The sequence below is a fragment of the Phyllostomus hastatus genome, unplaced genomic scaffold, assembly GCF_019186645.2.
Source record: "Phyllostomus hastatus isolate PE091 unplaced genomic scaffold, TTU_PhHast_1.1 phas_contig_81, whole genome shotgun sequence".
NCBI lineage: Eukaryota > Metazoa > Chordata > Mammalia > Chiroptera > Phyllostomidae > Phyllostomus > Phyllostomus hastatus.
This window is the reverse complement of record NW_025333962.1, coordinates 2,391,052-2,408,333: the sequence shown is the minus strand read 5'-3', so window position 1 is coordinate 2,408,333 and position 17,282 is coordinate 2,391,052. Positions and strand designations below refer to the sequence as shown.

At 55.2% G+C, this 17,282-nt stretch overlaps 1 protein-coding gene across 1 annotated transcript in view; it reads right to left on the bottom strand.

Moving 5' to 3' along the window:
* The window catches only part of OBSCN (obscurin, cytoskeletal calmodulin and titin-interacting RhoGEF), a 97,725-nt gene that overhangs the window by 66,015 nt on the left and 14,428 nt on the right, over window positions 1-17,282 (bottom strand). The window contains 22 exon segments of the mRNA XM_045850500.1: window positions 4,197-4,413; window positions 4,415-4,473; window positions 5,756-5,909; window positions 5,911-6,032; window positions 7,297-7,357; window positions 7,359-7,514; window positions 7,516-7,574; window positions 8,859-8,922; window positions 8,924-9,013; window positions 9,015-9,077; window positions 9,079-9,137; window positions 10,417-10,570; window positions 10,572-10,693; window positions 11,974-12,127; window positions 12,129-12,191; window positions 12,193-12,251; window positions 13,532-13,685; window positions 13,687-13,808; window positions 15,093-15,246; window positions 15,248-15,369; window positions 16,650-16,722; window positions 16,724-16,926. Of these exon segments, the coding sequence (XP_045706456.1) occupies window positions 4,197-4,413; window positions 4,415-4,473; window positions 5,756-5,909; window positions 5,911-6,032; window positions 7,297-7,357; window positions 7,359-7,514; window positions 7,516-7,574; window positions 8,859-8,922; window positions 8,924-9,013; window positions 9,015-9,077; window positions 9,079-9,137; window positions 10,417-10,570; window positions 10,572-10,693; window positions 11,974-12,127; window positions 12,129-12,191; window positions 12,193-12,251; window positions 13,532-13,685; window positions 13,687-13,808; window positions 15,093-15,246; window positions 15,248-15,369; window positions 16,650-16,722; window positions 16,724-16,926 (2,484 nt within the window).

Below are 17,282 nucleotides of genomic sequence, written 5' to 3'. Positions count from 1 at the left end.
TACTCAGAAAGTTATAAGAAAATAGAGCAATTGAGGAAGACACAAATAAGTAAAAGTATGTACTATGCTCATGGATAGAAAAAAAATTAGTATTGTTAAAATGTCCATAACCCAAATCATTCTACACATTCAATGCAATCTCTGTCAAAAAACCAAAGGCATTTTTCACAGAACTACAAGGAAGAATCCTAAAATTTATATGGAAACACAAAAGACACCAAATAGCCTCAATAATTTTGACAAAGAAGAACAAAGTCAGAGGTATTAATATTATGCTACCTGACATCAAATTATACTACAAGGCTATAGTAATCAAAACAGCATGGTACCATCATAAAAGCAGACTCAGAGATTAATGGAACACAACAGAGAGCTCAGAAATAAACCCACACCTGTATGGTCAATCAATCTATGATAAAGGATGCAAGAATATACAAAGGGGTACAAAAAGTCTATTCAATAAATGGTGCTGGGAAAACTAGACAGATATATGCCACAAAAAAATGAAGCTAGACTACTTTCTTAAACCATACACAAGAATAAAATCAATATAGATTACAGACTTAAATATAAGACCTGAAACCATAAAACCCTTAAGAGAAAACAGAGGTAGTAAACTCTCTGACATGGCTCTTAATAATATTTTTTCTGATAGCTGTCCTGGGGCAAGAGCAACAAAAGAAAAAAAATAACACACAGGACTAATCAAACTAAAAAGTGTTTTCCACTGTGAGAGACACCATTAACAAAATGAAAAGCCAACCTACTAAATGAGAAAAGATATATTTGCAAATGACACATCCAATCAGAGGTTAATATCCAAAGTATATAGAGAACTCATACAACTTAATGCCAAAAAATCCAATTTAAAAATGGGTAGAGGGTCTAAATAGACACTTCTCCAAAGAGAACATACAAGTCATACAGATGGCCAGCAGGCATATAAAAAGATGTTCAACATCATTAATCATTAGGGAAATGACAAAGCCACAATGAAATATCACTCCCTACATCTCAGCATGGCTACCATCAATAAATCCACACATGACAAGTGCTGATGCGGATGTGAAGAAAAGGGAGCCCTTGTGCATTACTGGTGGGACTAAAAACTGATGCAGCCATTATGGAAAATAGTATGGAGGCTCCTCAAAATATTAACAATTGCTCTGACTCATGTGGCTCAGTTGGTTGGGCATTGTACAGCAAATCAAAAGGTCATCAGTTCGATCTACTGTCCAGGGCACATGCCTGGATTGCAGGTTCAGTTATTGTCAGGGCACATGCTAGAGACAACTGATCAATGTTTCTCTCTCACATCAATGTTTCTCACCTTCTCTTTATCCCTCCCTTTGTAATAGGGTGCAGCCAAGGGGAGAGACCCCCAAATAGGGATTTGTAATGGTGTCCAGAACTCGGTGTCCAGGAAATATTATATATATATAATCTCCTCACCCCCACAAGTCTGAGCTGGGGGATGGGATGCATGGAGCAAGGCCATTGAGAGCTGTTTAACATAGCAACAGTTTTGCAGATAACCTCTAGAATGATTATTTAATATACCTATAACCTTTAACTAGTTTCATAGATATGGTAAACCGCTGTGACCATGCTTTGAGCCAGAGAGATGGGAATGACTTCAACCTATGATGTAACTGGGAGGCAGCTTGCCCTGGTTACAGAGCCTGGAGATGATTGGCTCCACACCACAGGGCCACACTTGCCTGGACTTAGTATGGCAGCCCAGTAAAGCTGGAAAACTACGGGAATGCTGGCAGCTGTGGCCAATTGTGGGAGAAGTTAGAAATGGTGCGGCAGGGGAAGATTGCCACTGGGATTTAAACCCAGGCATGGCAGCCATGCAGGGTCTTTTTGGGACCACTCGGCTTGGGCAGAGAAGGACCACAGACTTCTACTTTTTCTGAGATATAGTACCTGGGACTGGGCCCAGGGGGAAGGAAGGACTGTGAGTTTGTGGGTATTCTAAAGGACTTTGGGATCTCAATGAAGACATTAAGTTATAACTCTTAAGTTTGTATAACTCTTTAAATAAATCATCCCTCTCCTTTTTGCTGATCTCTGGCATTGAGAGACGTCTTTCCCTGACTGTGGGCAAGGTGAACCTACTACGGGGTGGGGGATCCCTGGAGCACAAGGGTGGGTCCATTCAGTAATAGTATATTGTTCATCCTCCTTGGGTCTATTCTGTAACACCTTTCCTTCTTTCTAAAAATGAATTAAAAATCTAAAAAAAATACTACATGACCCAGCAACCCACTTCTGGGTGTTTATACAGAGAAAATGAAAATTTAAAAAAAAAAACAACAAGATATGTGCACCCCTGTGTTCACTGAAGAACTATTTATGGTCCTCCAGATATGGAAGCAAACTAAGTGCCCATTGTTAGATGAGTGTATAAATACATGTAGTACGTATATACAATGAAAAAATACTAGGCTTCAAAATTGAAATCTTGCCATTTGTGACAACATGAGGAGACCTAGAGTGTATTATGCTGAGAGAACTAAGTCAGACAGAGACAAATACCCTATAATTTCACTCATATGTGGACTCTAAAAAACAAAACAAACAAAACAAAAAAGCAGATATAAACTCTGAGAGATAGCCAACCTATGAGATGTAGAATTCAAACACTGGTAATCAGGATGCTCACAGAAATTATTGAGTATGGCCACAAGATAAAGGAAGAAGTGAAGGCTACACACAATGAAACAAAGAAAAATATACAGGGAACCAACAGTGATGGGAAGGAAAATGGGACTCAAATCAATGATTTGGAAGACAAGAAAGAATAAACATTCAACTGGAGCAGAATGAATAAACAAGAATTCAAAAAACTGATGACAGGTTTAGAAACCACTAGGACAACTTCAAACATTTCAACATCCAAATCATAGGGGTGGCAGAAGGAGAAGAACAAGAGTAAGAAATTGAAAACTTATTTGAAAACATAATGAAGGATAACTTCCCCAAACTGGCAAAGGAAATAGACTCCCAGGAAATCAAGGAAGCCCAGAGAGTCCTAAAGAAGTTGGACCCAAGGATGAATACACCAAGTCAAACCATAATTAAATTACCCAAGATTAAAGATGAGGAAAAAAAATCTTAAAAGCAGCAAGAGAAAAGGAAGCAGTTACCTACAAAGGAGTTCCCGTAAGACTATCTGCTGATTTCTCAAAAGAAAACTTACAGGCAAAAATGGGCTGGAATGAAGTATTTCAAGTCATGAAAGGCAAGGATCTACATCCAAGGTTACTCTATCCAGCAAAGCTATCATTTAGAATATAAGGGAAGATAAAGTGCTTCCCAGATAAGGTTAGGATAAAAAAGTTCATTATCACCAAGCCCTTATTATATAAGAAAAAGAAGAACATGAAAAACATGAATAGTAAAGTAAAAACAAACTCACAATTATTAACAACAGAAGTTAAAAAAGCAAAAACAAAAATTAAGTATACAACTAAAACAGAAACAGATTCACAGAAACGTAGATCACATGGTGGATTGTCAGTAGAGAAAAAGAAAGGGGAGAATGAAGGAAAAGAATGGATAAGATGCATAAATGGTAGGTACAAAATACACAATAGGAGATTAAGAATAGTAAAGAAAATGAAGAAGCCAAAGAAATTCTCTATAAAACCAATAGACATGAAATAAGTTGAAGGAAAACAATGTGGGTAGGATGGGATGTGTAGGGCAGAGGGAAAACACAGGAGGGGAATGGGAAACCTGTAATAGCATAATAAATAAAATATACTTTAAAAAAGTTGCAAAGAGGGACTTACGATGCTGATGACGATGGAAGGCTGTTATATCACTACACTATACATCTGAATTAATATGACATTCATGTAACAATAATGGTTCATACCCTGAAACACAAGTACAGTCAAATAATTACATCTGACAAGCCTCCACCACTTCAGAACACAGGCACCCAAAAAGACTCTCCTAAACACAGGACAATGCACTCAAAGAGAGGAGCTCGTATGACCATGAAGACATAGGAGTGGTATAGAAAGGAAAGCTATCTCCCTCACATATAAACAACCCTTTCTTGCGTGACTGGGCCAGAAGGCTGTCTCGTGAGTCTAACAAGAAAGCAACAAAATGTATGGCCAATAATATGCCAACTAACCAACTCATAAGAAGAAAAAATGACTACCTAAACTACTGACCTGAGACGGCCAGGCTGAAGGTGACCCTCTGGCCCGCAGCCTCGCAGCTGTACTCCCCGCCGTCCGCCTTCCCTGCCTGCGGCAGCACCAGCCGCCGGGTGCAGCCCGTGGCCTCCACGCGCACTTTCGAGCTCCCACTCAGCTTCTTGCCGTCCTTGTACCACGTCACCTGCGTCTGGGCCTGGGCCACCTCGCAGCTCAGCGTGGCGATGGCCCCCCGCCTCGGCCTGCACCTGATTGTGGGCCGGCTGCTCCTTGGCAAACACCACCGTGGGCTCTGGGGGGGCAGGGAGGGAAGCACAGGGTCAGACACTTCCTCAAAGTCAGGAGCTGAGGAGGCACTGAGGAAAGGAGGACCGCACAGGCGGGCGGGAGGACCAGGAACGTCCCCCCGGGCTCAGCACCCGCTGTGGGGCCTGCGGGAGCCCCCGCGCCTTCTCGGCCCCAGGAGCACATTCTTCTGGACGTGGGCCGCTGCCCTGGGCAGGGAGTGACCCGTGTGTACGCCCTACAAACCACATTCAGTAGCAAGGGTCGGACGGTCCGTGTGAGACCACGGCCGACCCCCCACGGGAAGGTAAGCTCTCCTCCGAAAAGGAAGAGAAAGTTTGTTCACAGCCAGGGAGGGACAGGCACACACGTGAGTCATTAGGAAATGCCGTGAAATAAATCCTGGTTTGGTAGTCAGGGGCTGCTCGTGCCGGAACTCATCTCTAACACACCGTGCTGCTGTGGCATCAGCTCCTGTTCCCTCTCTGTGTCCGACCCACGCCCGGGACCCCACGGGGGGCACTGACACAGAATGTCTAACAGGAGACAGAAGGAAAGCAAGGTGCGCTTTTAAGACGACACTCCACACCTCACGGGAGAAGGTCACACGTGCCTGTCTGCCAGCCCTCAGTTCTTGGCTTACTGTGCCCAGACACGGAATCAGAGCTGAGATCTAGACTTTGAAACGTGGCTGCGCTGGTGACTCCTGGGGCCGTGTCCAGGGAAGAAAGAGGGTCCCACAATGACTAAGACTTTGCTGACCCAATCTTCACAGGTCAGCAAATGCCCAGTATGAGTATGGGGGCTGAAATTTCACCTGACGGGGTCAAAAAAGAAAAACAAAAACAAAAAGCAAAACAAAAAACAAAAACAAAAACAACAAAAGAAACACCTCTGATTCCAGAGAACCCTTGGGTGGCACTGGAAGATGCTCAAATGCCCTGAAGGACATTCCCGTGTCCGGAGGTGAGAGCCATCTGGGCTGCTCGAGACGCCAGAGGCAGCGGTGCCAGGCTCCTGGGCACCGAGGAAGAGCAGGAGCATCGCCATGCGGGAACGCCACTCGAGGTGCACACGGTGCGCCCACCGGGTGCCCCCTCACCCTCCTGTGCCTCCGTTCCTGCCTCCCTGGACTCAGCCTCGGGCATACAAGTAGACAGGGGGAGGGTGGGAGACGGGAATGGGTAGAGTGTAATGGAAAGAGCAAAGGACTGTCACAGCTATCCGTCAGTGACAGCAACGCCTCCAAACAGGACCAAGGAGCACCCCTTCACCCCCAGAGAACTGACCTGAGACGGCCAGGCTGAAGGTGACCCTCTGGCCCGCAGCCTCGCAGCTGTACTCCCCGCCGTCCGCCTTCCCTGCCTGCGGCAGCACCAGCCGCCGGGTGCAGCCCGTGGCCTCCACGCGCACTTTCGAGCTCCCACTCAGCTTCTTGCCGTCCCTTGTACCACGTCACCTGCGTCTGGGCCTGGGCCACCTCGCAGCTCAGCGTGGCGATGGCCCCCGCCTCGGCCTGCACCTGATTGTGGGCCGGCTGCTCCTTGGCAAACACCACCGTGGGCTCTGGGGGCAGGGAGGGAAGCACAGGGTCAGACACTTCCTCAAAGTCAGGAGCTGAGGAGGCACTGAGGAAAGGAGGACCGCACAGGCGGGCGGGAGGACCAGGAACGTCCCCCCGGGCTCAGCACCCGCTGTGGGGCCTGCGGGAGCCCCCCGCGCCTTCTCGGCCCCAGGAGCACATTCTTCTGGACGTGGGCCGCTGCCCTGGGCAGGGAGTGACCCGTGTGTACGCCCTACAAACCACATTCAGTAGCAAGGGTCGGACGGTCCGTGTGAGACCACGGCCGACCCCCACGGGAAGGTAAGCTCTCCTCCGAAAAGGAAGAGAAAGTTTGTTCACAGCCAGGGAGGGACAGGCACACACGTGAGTCATTAGGAAATGCCGTGAAATAAATCCTGGTTTGGTAGTCAGGGGCTGCTCGTGCCGGAACTCATCTCTAACACACCGTGCTGCTGTGGCATCAGCTCCTGTTCCCTCTCTGTGTCCGACCCACGCCCGGGACCCCACGGGGGCACTGACACAGAATGTCTAACAGGAGACAGAAGGAAAGCAAGGTGCGCTTTTAAGACGACACTCCACACCTCACGGGAGAAGGTCACACGTGCCTGTCTGCCAGCCCTCAGTTCTTGGCTTACTGTGCCCAGACACGGAATCAGAGCTGAGATCTAGACTTTGAAACGTGGCTGCGCTGGTGACTCCTGGGGCCGTGTCCAGGGAAGAAAGAGGGTCCCACAATGACTAAGACTTTGCTGACCCAATCTTCACAGGTCAGCAAATGCCCAGTATGAGTATGGGGCTGAAATTTCGCCTGACGGGGTCAAAAAGAAAAACAAAAACAAAAGCAAAACAAAAACAACAAAAGAAACACCTCTGATTCCAGAGAACCCTTGGGTGGCACTGGAAGATGCTCAAATGCCCTGAAGGACATTCCCGTGTCCGGAGGTGAGAGCCATCTGGGCTGCTCGAGACGCCAGAGGCAGCGGTGCCAGGCTCCTGGGCACCGAGGAAGAGCAGGAGCATCGCCATGCGGGAACGCCACTCGAGGTGCACACGGTGCGCCCACCGGGTGCCCCCTCACCCTCCTGTGCCTCCGTTCCTGCCTCCCTGGACTCAGCCTCGGGCATACAAGTAGACAGGGGGGAGGGTGGGAGACGGGAATGGGTAGAGTGTAATGGAAAGAGCAAAGGACTGTCACAGCTATCCGTCAGTGACAGCAACGCCTCCAAACAGGACCAAGGAGCACCCCTTCACCCCCAGAGAACTGACCTGAGACGGCCAGGCTGAAGGTGACCCTCTGGCCCGCAGCCTCGCAGCTGTACTCCCCCGCCGTCCGCCTTCCCTGCCTGCGGCAGCACCAGCCGCCGGGTGCAGCCCGTGGCCTCCACGCGCACTTTCGAGCTCCCACTCAGCTTCTTGCCGTCCTTGTACCACGTCACCTGCGTCTGGGCCTGGGCCACCTCGCAGCTCAGCGTGGCGATGGCCCCCCGCCTCGGCCTGCACCTGATTGTGGGCCGGCTGCTCCTTGGCAAACACCACCGTGGGCTCTGGGGGGGCAGGGAGGGAAGCACAGGGTCAGACACTTCCTCAAAGTCAGGAGCTGAGGAGGCACTGAGGAAAGGAGGACCGCACAGGCGGGCGGGAGGACCAGGAACGTCCCCCCGGGCTCAGCACCCGCTGTGGGGCCTGCGGGAGCCCCCCGCGCCTTCTCGGCCCCAGGAGCACATTCTTCTGGACGTGGGCCGCTGCCCTGGGCAGGGAGTGACCCGTGTGTACGCCCTACAAACCACATTCAGTAGCAAGGGTCGGACGGTCCGTGTGAGACCACGGCCGACCCCCCACGGGAAGGTAAGCTCTCCTCCGAAAAGGAAGAGAAAGTTTGTTCACAGCCAGGGAGGGACAGGCACACACGTGAGTCATTAGGAAATGCCGTGAAATAAATCCTGGTTTGGTAGTCAGGGGCTGCTCGTGCCGGAACTCATCTCTAACACACCGTGCTGCTGTGGCATCAGCTCCTGTTCCCTCTCTGTGTCCGACCCACGCCCGGGACCCCCACGGGGGCACTGACACAGAATGTCTAACAGGAGACAGAAGGAAAGCAAGGTGCGCTTTTAAGACGACACTCCACACCTCACGGGAGAAGGTCACACGTGCCTGTCTGCCAGCCCTCAGTTCTTGGCTTACTGTGCCCAGACACGGAATCAGAGCTGAGATCTAGACTTTGAAACGTGGCTGCGCTGGTGACTCCTGGGGCCGTGTCCAGGGAAGAAAGAGGGTCCCACAATGACTAAGACTTTGCTGACCCAATCTTCACAGGTCAGCAAATGCCCAGTATGAGTATGGGGGCTGAAATTTCACCTGACGGGGTCAAAAAAGAAAAACAAAAACAAAAGCAAAACAAAAAACAAAAACAAAAACAACAAAAGAAACACCTCTGATTCCAGAGAACCCTTGGGTGGCACTGGAAGATGCTCAAATGCCCTGAAGGACATTCCCGTGTCCGGAGGTGAGAGCCATCTGGGCTGCTCGAGACGCCAGAGGCAGCGGTGCCAGGCTCCTGGGCACCGAGGAAGAGCAGGAGCATCGCCATGCGGGAACGCCACTCGAGGTGCACACGGTGCGCCCACCGGGTGCCCCCCTCACCCTCCTGTGCCTCCGTTCCTGCCTCCCTGGACTCAGCCTCGGGCATACAAGTAGACAGGGGGGAGGGTGGGAGACGGGAATGGGTAGAGTGTAATGGAAAGAGCAAAGGACTGTCACAGCTATCCGTCAGTGACAGCAACGCCTCCAAACAGGACCAAGGAGCACCCCTTCACCCCCAGAGAACTGACCTGAGACGGCCAGGCTGAAGGTGACCCTCTGGCCCGCAGCCTCGCAGCTGTACTCCCCCGCCGTCCGCCTTCCCTGCCTGCGGCAGCACCAGCCGCCGGGTGCAGCCCGTGGCCTCCACGCGCACTTTCGAGCTCCCACTCAGCTTCTTGCCGTCCCTTGTACCACGTCACCTGCGTCTGGGCCTGGGCCACCTCGCAGCTCAGCGTGGCGATGGCCCCCCGCCTCGGCCTGCACCTGATTGTGGGCCGGCTGCTCCTTGGCAAACACCACCGTGGGCTCTGGGGGGGCAGGGAGGGAAGCACAGGGTCAGACACTTCCTCAAAGTCAGGAGCTGAGGAGGCACTGAGGAAAGGAGGACCGCACAGGCGGGCGGGAGGACCAGGAACGTCCCCCCGGGCTCAGCACCCGCTGTGGGGCCTGCGGGAGCCCCCCGCGCCTTCTCGGCCCCAGGAGCACATTCTTCTGGACGTGGGCCGCTGCCCTGGGCAGGGAGTGACCCGTGTGTACGCCCTACAAACCACATTCAGTAGCAAGGGTCGGACGGTCCGTGTGAGACCACGGCCGACCCCCCACGGGAAGGTAAGCTCTCCTCCGAAAAGGAAGAGAAAGTTTGTTCACAGCCAGGGAGGGACAGGCACACACGTGAGTCATTAGGAAATGCCGTGAAATAAATCCTGGTTTGGTAGTCAGGGGCTGCTCGTGCCGAACTCATCTCTAACACACCGTGCTGCTGTGGCATCAGCTCCTGTTCCCTCTCTGTGTCCGACCCACGCCCGGGACCCCACGGGGGCACTGACACAGAATGTCTAACAGGAGACAGAAGGAAAGCAAGGTGCGCTTTTAAGACGACACTCCACACCTCACGGGAGAAGGTCACACGTGCCTGTCTGCCAGCCCTCAGTTCTTGGCTTACTGTGCCCAGACACGGAATCAGAGCTGAGATCTAGACTTTGAAACGTGGCTGCGCTGGTGACTCCTGGGGCCGTGTCCAGGGAAGAAAGAGGGTCCCACAATGACTAAGACTTTGCTGACCCAATCTTCACAGGTCAGCAAATGCCCAGTATGAGTATGGGGCTGAAATTTCGCCTGACGGGGTCAAAAAGAAAAACAAAAACAAAAGCAAAACAAAAACAAAAACAAAAACAACAAAAGAAACACCTCTGATTCCAGAGAACCCTTGGGTGGCACTGGAAGATGCTCAAATGCCCTGAAGGACATTCCCGTGTCCGGAGGTGAGAGCCATCTGGGCTGCTCGAGACGCCAGAGGCAGCGGTGCCAGGCTCCTGGGCACCGAGGAAGAGCAGGAGCATCGCCATGCGGGAACGCCACTCGAGGTGCACACGGTGCGCCCACCGGGTGCCCCCTCACCCTCCTGTGCCTCCGTTCCTGCCTCCCTGGACTCAGCCTCGGGCATACAAGTAGACAGGGGGGGAGGGTGGGAGACGGGAATGGGTAGAGTGTAATGGAAAGAGCAAAGGACTGTCACAGCTATCCGTCAGTGACAGCAACGCCTCCAAACAGGACCAAGGAGCACCCCTTCACCCCCAGAGAACTGACCTGAGACGGCCAGGCTGAAGGTGACCCTCTGGCCCGCAGCCTCGCAGCTGTACTCCCCGCCGTCCGCCTTCCCTGCCTGCGGCAGCACCAGCCGCCGGGTGCAGCCCGTGGCCTCCACGCGCACTTTCGAGCTCCCACTCAGCTTCTTGCCGTCCCTTGTACCACGTCACCTGCGTCTGGGCCTGGGCCACCTCGCAGCTCAGCGTGGCGATGGCCCCCGCCTCGGCCTGCACCTGATTGTGGGCCGGCTGCTCCTTGGCAAACACCACCGTGGGCTCTGGGGGCAGGGAGGGAAGCACAGGGTCAGACACTTCCTCAAAGTCAGGAGCTGAGGAGGCACTGAGGAAAGGAGGACCGCACAGGCGGGCGGGAGGACCAGGAACGTCCCCCGGGCTCAGCACCCGCTGTGGGGCCTGCGGGAGCCCCCGCGCCTTCTCGGCCCCAGGAGCACATTCTTCTGGACGTGGGCCGCTGCCCTGGGCAGGGGAGTGACCCGTGTGTACGCCCTACAAACCACATTCAGTAGCAAGGGTCGGACGGTCCGTGTGAGACCACGGCCGACCCCCACGGGAAGGTAAGCTCTCCTCCGAAAAGGAAGAGAAAGTTTGTTCACAGCCAGGGAGGGACAGGCACACACGTGAGTCATTAGGAAATGCCGTGAAATAAATCCTGGTTTGGTAGTCAGGGGCTGCTCGTGCCGAACTCATCTCTAACACACCGTGCTGCTGTGGCATCAGCTCCTGTTCCCTCTCTGTGTCCGACCCACGCCCGGGACCCCCACGGGGGGCACTGACACAGAATGTCTAACAGGAGACAGAAGGAAAGCAAGGTGCGCTTTTAAGACGACACTCCACACCTCACGGGAGAAGGTCACACGTGCCTGTCTGCCAGCCCTCAGTTCTTGGCTTACTGTGCCCAGACACGGAATCAGAGCTGAGATCTAGACTTTGAAACGTGGCTGCGCTGGTGACTCCTGGGGCCGTGTCCAGGGAAGAAAGAGGGTCCCACAATGACTAAGACTTTGCTGACCCAATCTTCACAGGTCAGCAAATGCCCAGTATGAGTATGGGGGCTGAAATTTCACCTGACGGGGTCAAAAAGAAAAACAAAAACAAAAGCAAAACAAAAAACAAAAAACAAAAACAACAAAAGAAACACCTCTGATTCCAGAGAACCCTTGGGTGGCACTGGAAGATGCTCAAATGCCCTGAAGGACATTCCCGTGTCCGGGAGGTGAGAGCCATCTGGGCTGCTCGAGACGCCAGAGGCAGCGGTGCCAGGCTCCTGGGCACCGAGGAAGAGCAGGAGCATCGCCATGCGGGAACGCCACTCGAGGTGCACACGGTGCGCCCACCGGGTGCCCCCTCACCCTCCTGTGCCTCCGTTCCTGCCTCCCTGGACTCAGCCTCGGGCATACAAGTAGACAGGGGGGAGGGTGGGAGACGGGAATGGGTAGAGTGTAATGGAAAGAGCAAAGGACTGTCACAGCTATCCGTCAGTGACAGCAACGCCTCCAAACAGGACCAAGGAGCACCCCTTCACCCCCAGAGAACTGACCTGAGACGGCCAGGCTGAAGGTGACCCTCTGGCCCGCAGCCTCGCAGCTGTACTCCCCGCCGTCCGCCTTCCCTGCCTGCGGCAGCACCAGCCGCCGGGTGCAGCCCGTGGCCTCCACGCGCACTTTCGAGCTCCCACTCAGCTTCTTGCCGTCCCTTGTACCACGTCACCTGCGTCTGGGCCTGGGCCACCTCGCAGCTCAGCGTGGCGATGGCCCCCCGCCTCGGCCTGCACCTGATTGTGGGCCGGCTGCTCCTTGGCAAACACCACCGTGGGCTCTGTGGGGGCAGGGAGGGAAGCACAGGGTCAGACACTTCCTCAAAGTCAGGAGCTGAGGAGGCACTGAGGAAAGGAGGACCGCACAGGCGGGCGGGAGGACCAGGAACGTCCCCCGGGCTCAGCACCCGCTGTGGGGCCTGCGGGAGCCCCCGCGCCTTCTCGGCCCCAGGAGCACATTCTTCTGGACGTGGGCCGCTGCCCTGGGCAGGGAGTGACCCGTGTGTACGCCCTACAAACCACATTCAGTAGCAAGGGTCGGACGGTCCGTGTGAGACCACGGCCGACCCCCCACGGGAAGGTAAGCTCTCCTCCGAAAAGGAAGAGAAAGTTTGTTCACAGCCAGGGAGGGACAGGCACACACGTGAGTCATTAGGAAATGCCGTGAAATAAATCCTGGTTTGGTAGTCAGGGGCTGCTCGTGCCGAACTCATCTCTAACACACCGTGCTGCTGTGGCATCAGCTCCTGTTCCCTCTCTGTGTCCGACCCACGCCCGGGACCCCCACGGGGGCACTGACACAGAATGTCTAACAGGAGACAGAAGGAAAGCAAGGTGCGCTTTTAAGACGACACTCCACACCTCACGGGAGAAGGTCACACGTGCCTGTCTGCCAGCCCTCAGTTCTTGGCTTACTGTGCCCAGACACGGAATCAGAGCTGAGATCTAGACTTTGAAACGTGGCTGCGCTGGTGACTCCTGGGGCCGTGTCCAGGGAAGAAAGAGGGTCCCACAATGACTAAGACTTTGCTGACCCAATCTTCACAGGTCAGCAAATGCCCAGTATGAGTATGGGGCTGAAATTTCACCTGACGGGGTCAAAAAAGAAAAACAAAAACAAAAGCAAAACAAAAACAAAAACAAAAACAACAAAAGAAACACCTCTGATTCCAGAGAACCCTTGGGTGGCACTGGAAGATGCTCAAATGCCCTGAAGGACATTCCCGTGTCCGGGAGGTGAGAGCCATCTGGGCTGCTCGAGACGCCAGAGGCAGCGGTGCCAGGCTCCTGGGCACCGAGGAAGAGCAGGAGCATCGCCATGCGGGAACGCCACTCGAGGTGCACACGGTGCGCCCACCGGGTGCCCCCCTCACCCTCCTGTGCCTCCGTTCCTGCCTCCCTGGACTCAGCCTCGGGCATACAAGTAGACAGGGGGGAGGGTGGGAGACGGGAATGGGTAGAGTGTAATGGAAAGAGCAAAGGACTGTCACAGCTATCCGTCAGTGACAGCAACGCCTCCAAACAGGACCAAGGAGCACCCCTTCACCCCCAGAGAACTGACCTGAGACGGCCAGGCTGAAGGTGACCCTCTGGCCCGCAGCCTCGCAGCTGTACTCCCCGCCGTCCGCCTTCCCTGCCTGCGGCAGCACCAGCCGCCGGGTGCAGCCCGTGGCCTCCACGCGCACTTTCGAGCTCCCACTCAGCTTCTTGCCGTCCCTTGTACCACGTCACCTGCGTCTGGGCCTGGGCCACCTCGCAGCTCAGCGTGGCGATGGCCCCCGCCTCGGCCTGCACCTGATTGTGGGCCGGCTGCTCCTTGGCAAACACCACCGTGGGCTCTGGGGGCAGGGAGGGAAGCACAGGGTCAGACACTTCCTCAAAGTCAGGAGCTGAGGAGGCACTGAGGAAAGGAGGACCGCACAGGCGGGCGGGAGGACCAGGAACGTCCCCCCGGGCTCAGCACCCGCTGTGGGGCCTGCGGGAGCCCCCCCGCGCCTTCTCGGCCCCAGGAGCACATTCTTCTGGACGTGGGCCGCTGCCCTGGGCAGGGGAGTGACCCGTGTGTACGCCCTACAAACCACATTCAGTAGCAAGGGTCGGACGGTCCGTGTGAGACCACGGCCGACCCCCACGGGAAGGTAAGCTCTCCTCCGAAAAGGAAGAGAAAGTTTGTTCACAGCCAGGGAGGGACAGGCACACACGTGAGTCATTAGGAAATGCCGTGAAATAAATCCTGGTTTGGTAGTCAGGGGCTGCTCGTGCCGGAACTCATCTCTAACACACCGTGCTGCTGTGGCATCAGCTCCTGTTCCCTCTCTGTGTCCGACCCACGCCCGGGACCCCCACGGGGGCACTGACACAGAATGTCTAACAGGAGACAGAAGGAAAGCAAGGTGCGCTTTTAAGACGACACTCCACACCTCACGGGAGAAGGTCACACGTGCCTGTCTGCCAGCCCTCAGTTCTTGGCTTACTGTGCCCAGACACGGAATCAGAGCTGAGATCTAGACTTTGAAACGTGGCTGCGCTGGTGACTCCTGGGGCCGTGTCCAGGGAAGAAAGAGGGTCCCACAATGACTAAGACTTTGCTGACCCAATCTTCACAGGTCAGCAAATGCCCAGTATGAGTATGGGGGCTGAAATTTCACCCTGACGGGGTCAAAAAGAAAAACAAAAACAAAAGCAAAACAAAAAACAAAAACAAAAACAACAAAAGAAACACCTCTGATTCCAGAGAACCCTTGGGTGGCACTGGAAGATGCTCAAATGCCCTGAAGGACATTCCCGTGTCCGGAGGTGAGAGCCATCTGGGCTGCTCGAGACGCCAGAGGCAGCGGTGCCAGGCTCCTGGGCACCGAGGAAGAGCAGGAGCATCGCCATGCGGGAACGCCACTCGAGGTGCACACGGTGCGCCCACCGGGTGCCCCCCTCACCCTCCTGTGCCTCCGTTCCTGCCTCCCTGGACTCAGCCTCGGGCATACAAGTAGACAGGGGGGGAGGGTGGGAGACGGGAATGGGTAGAGTGTAATGGAAAGAGCAAAGGACTGTCACAGCTATCCGTCAGTGACAGCAACGCCTCCAAACAGGACCAAGGAGCACCCCTTCACCCCCAGAGAACTGACCTGAGACGGCCAGGCTGAAGGTGACCCTCTGGCCCGCAGCCTCGCAGCTGTACTCCCCGCCGTCCGCCTTCCCTGCCTGCGGCAGCACCAGCCGCCGGGTGCAGCCCGTGGCCTCCACGCGCACTTTCGAGCTCCCACTCAGCTTCTTGCCGTCCCTTGTACCACGTCACCTGCGTCTGGGCCTGGGCCACCTCGCAGCTCAGCGTGGCGATGGCCCCCGCCTCGGCCTGCACCTGATTGTGGGCCGGCTGCTCCTTGGCAAACACCACCGTGGGCTCTGGGGGCAGGGAGGGAAGCACAGGGTCAGACACTTCCTCAAAGTCAGGAGCTGAGGAGGCACTGAGGAAAGGAGGACCGCACAGGCGGGCGGGAGGACCAGGAACGTCCCCCGGGCTCAGCACCCGCTGTGGGGCCTGCGGGAGCCCCCGCGCCTTCTCGGCCCCAGGAGCACATTCTTCTGGACGTGGGCCGCTGCCCTGGGCAGGGGAGTGACCCGTGTGTACGCCCTACAAACCACATTCAGTAGCAAGGGTCGGACGGTCCGTGTGAGACCACGGCCGACCCCCACGGGAAGGTAAGCTCTCCTCCGAAAAGGAAGAGAAAGTTTGTTCACAGCCAGGGAGGGACAGGCACACACGTGAGTCATTAGGAAATGCCGTGAAATAAATCCTGGTTTGGTAGTCAGGGGCTGCTCGTGCCGAACTCATCTCTAACACACCGTGCTGCTGTGGCATCAGCTCCTGTTCCCTCTCTGTGTCCGACCCACGCCCGGGACCCCACGGGGGCACTGACACAGAATGTCTAACAGGAGACAGAAGGAAAGCAAGGTGCGCTTTTAAGACGACACTCCACACCTCACGGGAGAAGGTCACACGTGCCTGTCTGCCAGCCCTCAGTTCTTGGCTTACTGTGCCCAGACACGGAATCAGAGCTGAGATCTAGACTTTGAAACGTGGCTGCGCTGGTGACTCCTGGGGCCGTGTCCAGGGAAGAAAGAGGGTCCCACAATGACTAAGACTTTGCTGACCCAATCTTCACAGGTCAGCAAATGCCCAGTATGAGTATGGGGGCTGAAATTTCACCCTGACGGGGTCAAAAAGAAAAACAAAAAACAAAAGCAAAACAAAAAACAAAAAACAAAAACAACAAAAGAAACACCTCTGATTCCAGAGAACCCTTGGGTGGCACTGGAAGATGCTCAAATGCCCTGAAGGACATTCCCGTGTCCGGAGGTGAGAGCCATCTGGGCTGCTCGAGACGCCAGAGGCAGCGGTGCCAGGCTCCTGGGCACCGAGGAAGAGCAGGAGCATCGCCATGCGGGAACGCCACTCGAGGTGCACACGGTGCGCCCACCGGGTGCCCCCCTCACCCTCCTGTGCCTCCGTTCCTGCCTCCCTGGACTCAGCCTCGGGCATACAAGTAGACAGGGGGGAGGGTGGGAGACGGGAATGGGTAGAGTGTAATGGAAAGAGCAAAGGACTGTCACAGCTATCCGTCAGTGACAGCAACGCCTCCAAACAGGACCAAGGAGCACCCCTTCACCCCCAGAGAACTGACCTGAGACGGCCAGGCTGAAGGTGACCCTCTGGCCCGCAGCCTCGCAGCTGTACTCCCCGCCGTCCGCCTTCCCCTGCCTGCGGCAGCACCAGCCGCCGGGTGCAGCCCGTGGCCTCCACGCGCACTTTCGAGCTCCCACTCAGCTTCTTGCCGTCCTTGTACCACGTCACCTGCGTCTGGGCCTGGGCCACCTCGCAGCTCAGCGTGGCGATGGCCCCCGCCTCGGCCTGCACCTGATTGTGGGCCGGCTGCTCCTTGGCAAACACCACCGTGGGCTCTGGGGGCAGGGAGGGAAGCACAGGGTCAGACACTTCCTCAAAGTCAGGAGCTGAGGAGGCACTGAGGAAAGGAGGACCGCACAGGCGGGCGGGAGGACCAGGAACGTCCCCCGGGCTCAGCACCCGCTGTGGGGCCTGCGGGAGCCCCCCGCGCCTTCTCGGCCCCAGGAGCACATTCTTCTGGACGTGGGCCGCTGCCCTGGGCAGGGGAGTGACCCGTGTGTACGCCCTACAAACCACATTCAGTAGCAAGGGTCGGACGGTCCGTGTGAGACCACGGCCGACCCCCACGGGAAGGTAAGCTCTCCTCCGAAAAGGAAGAGAAAGTTTGTTCACAGCCAGGGAGGGACAGGCA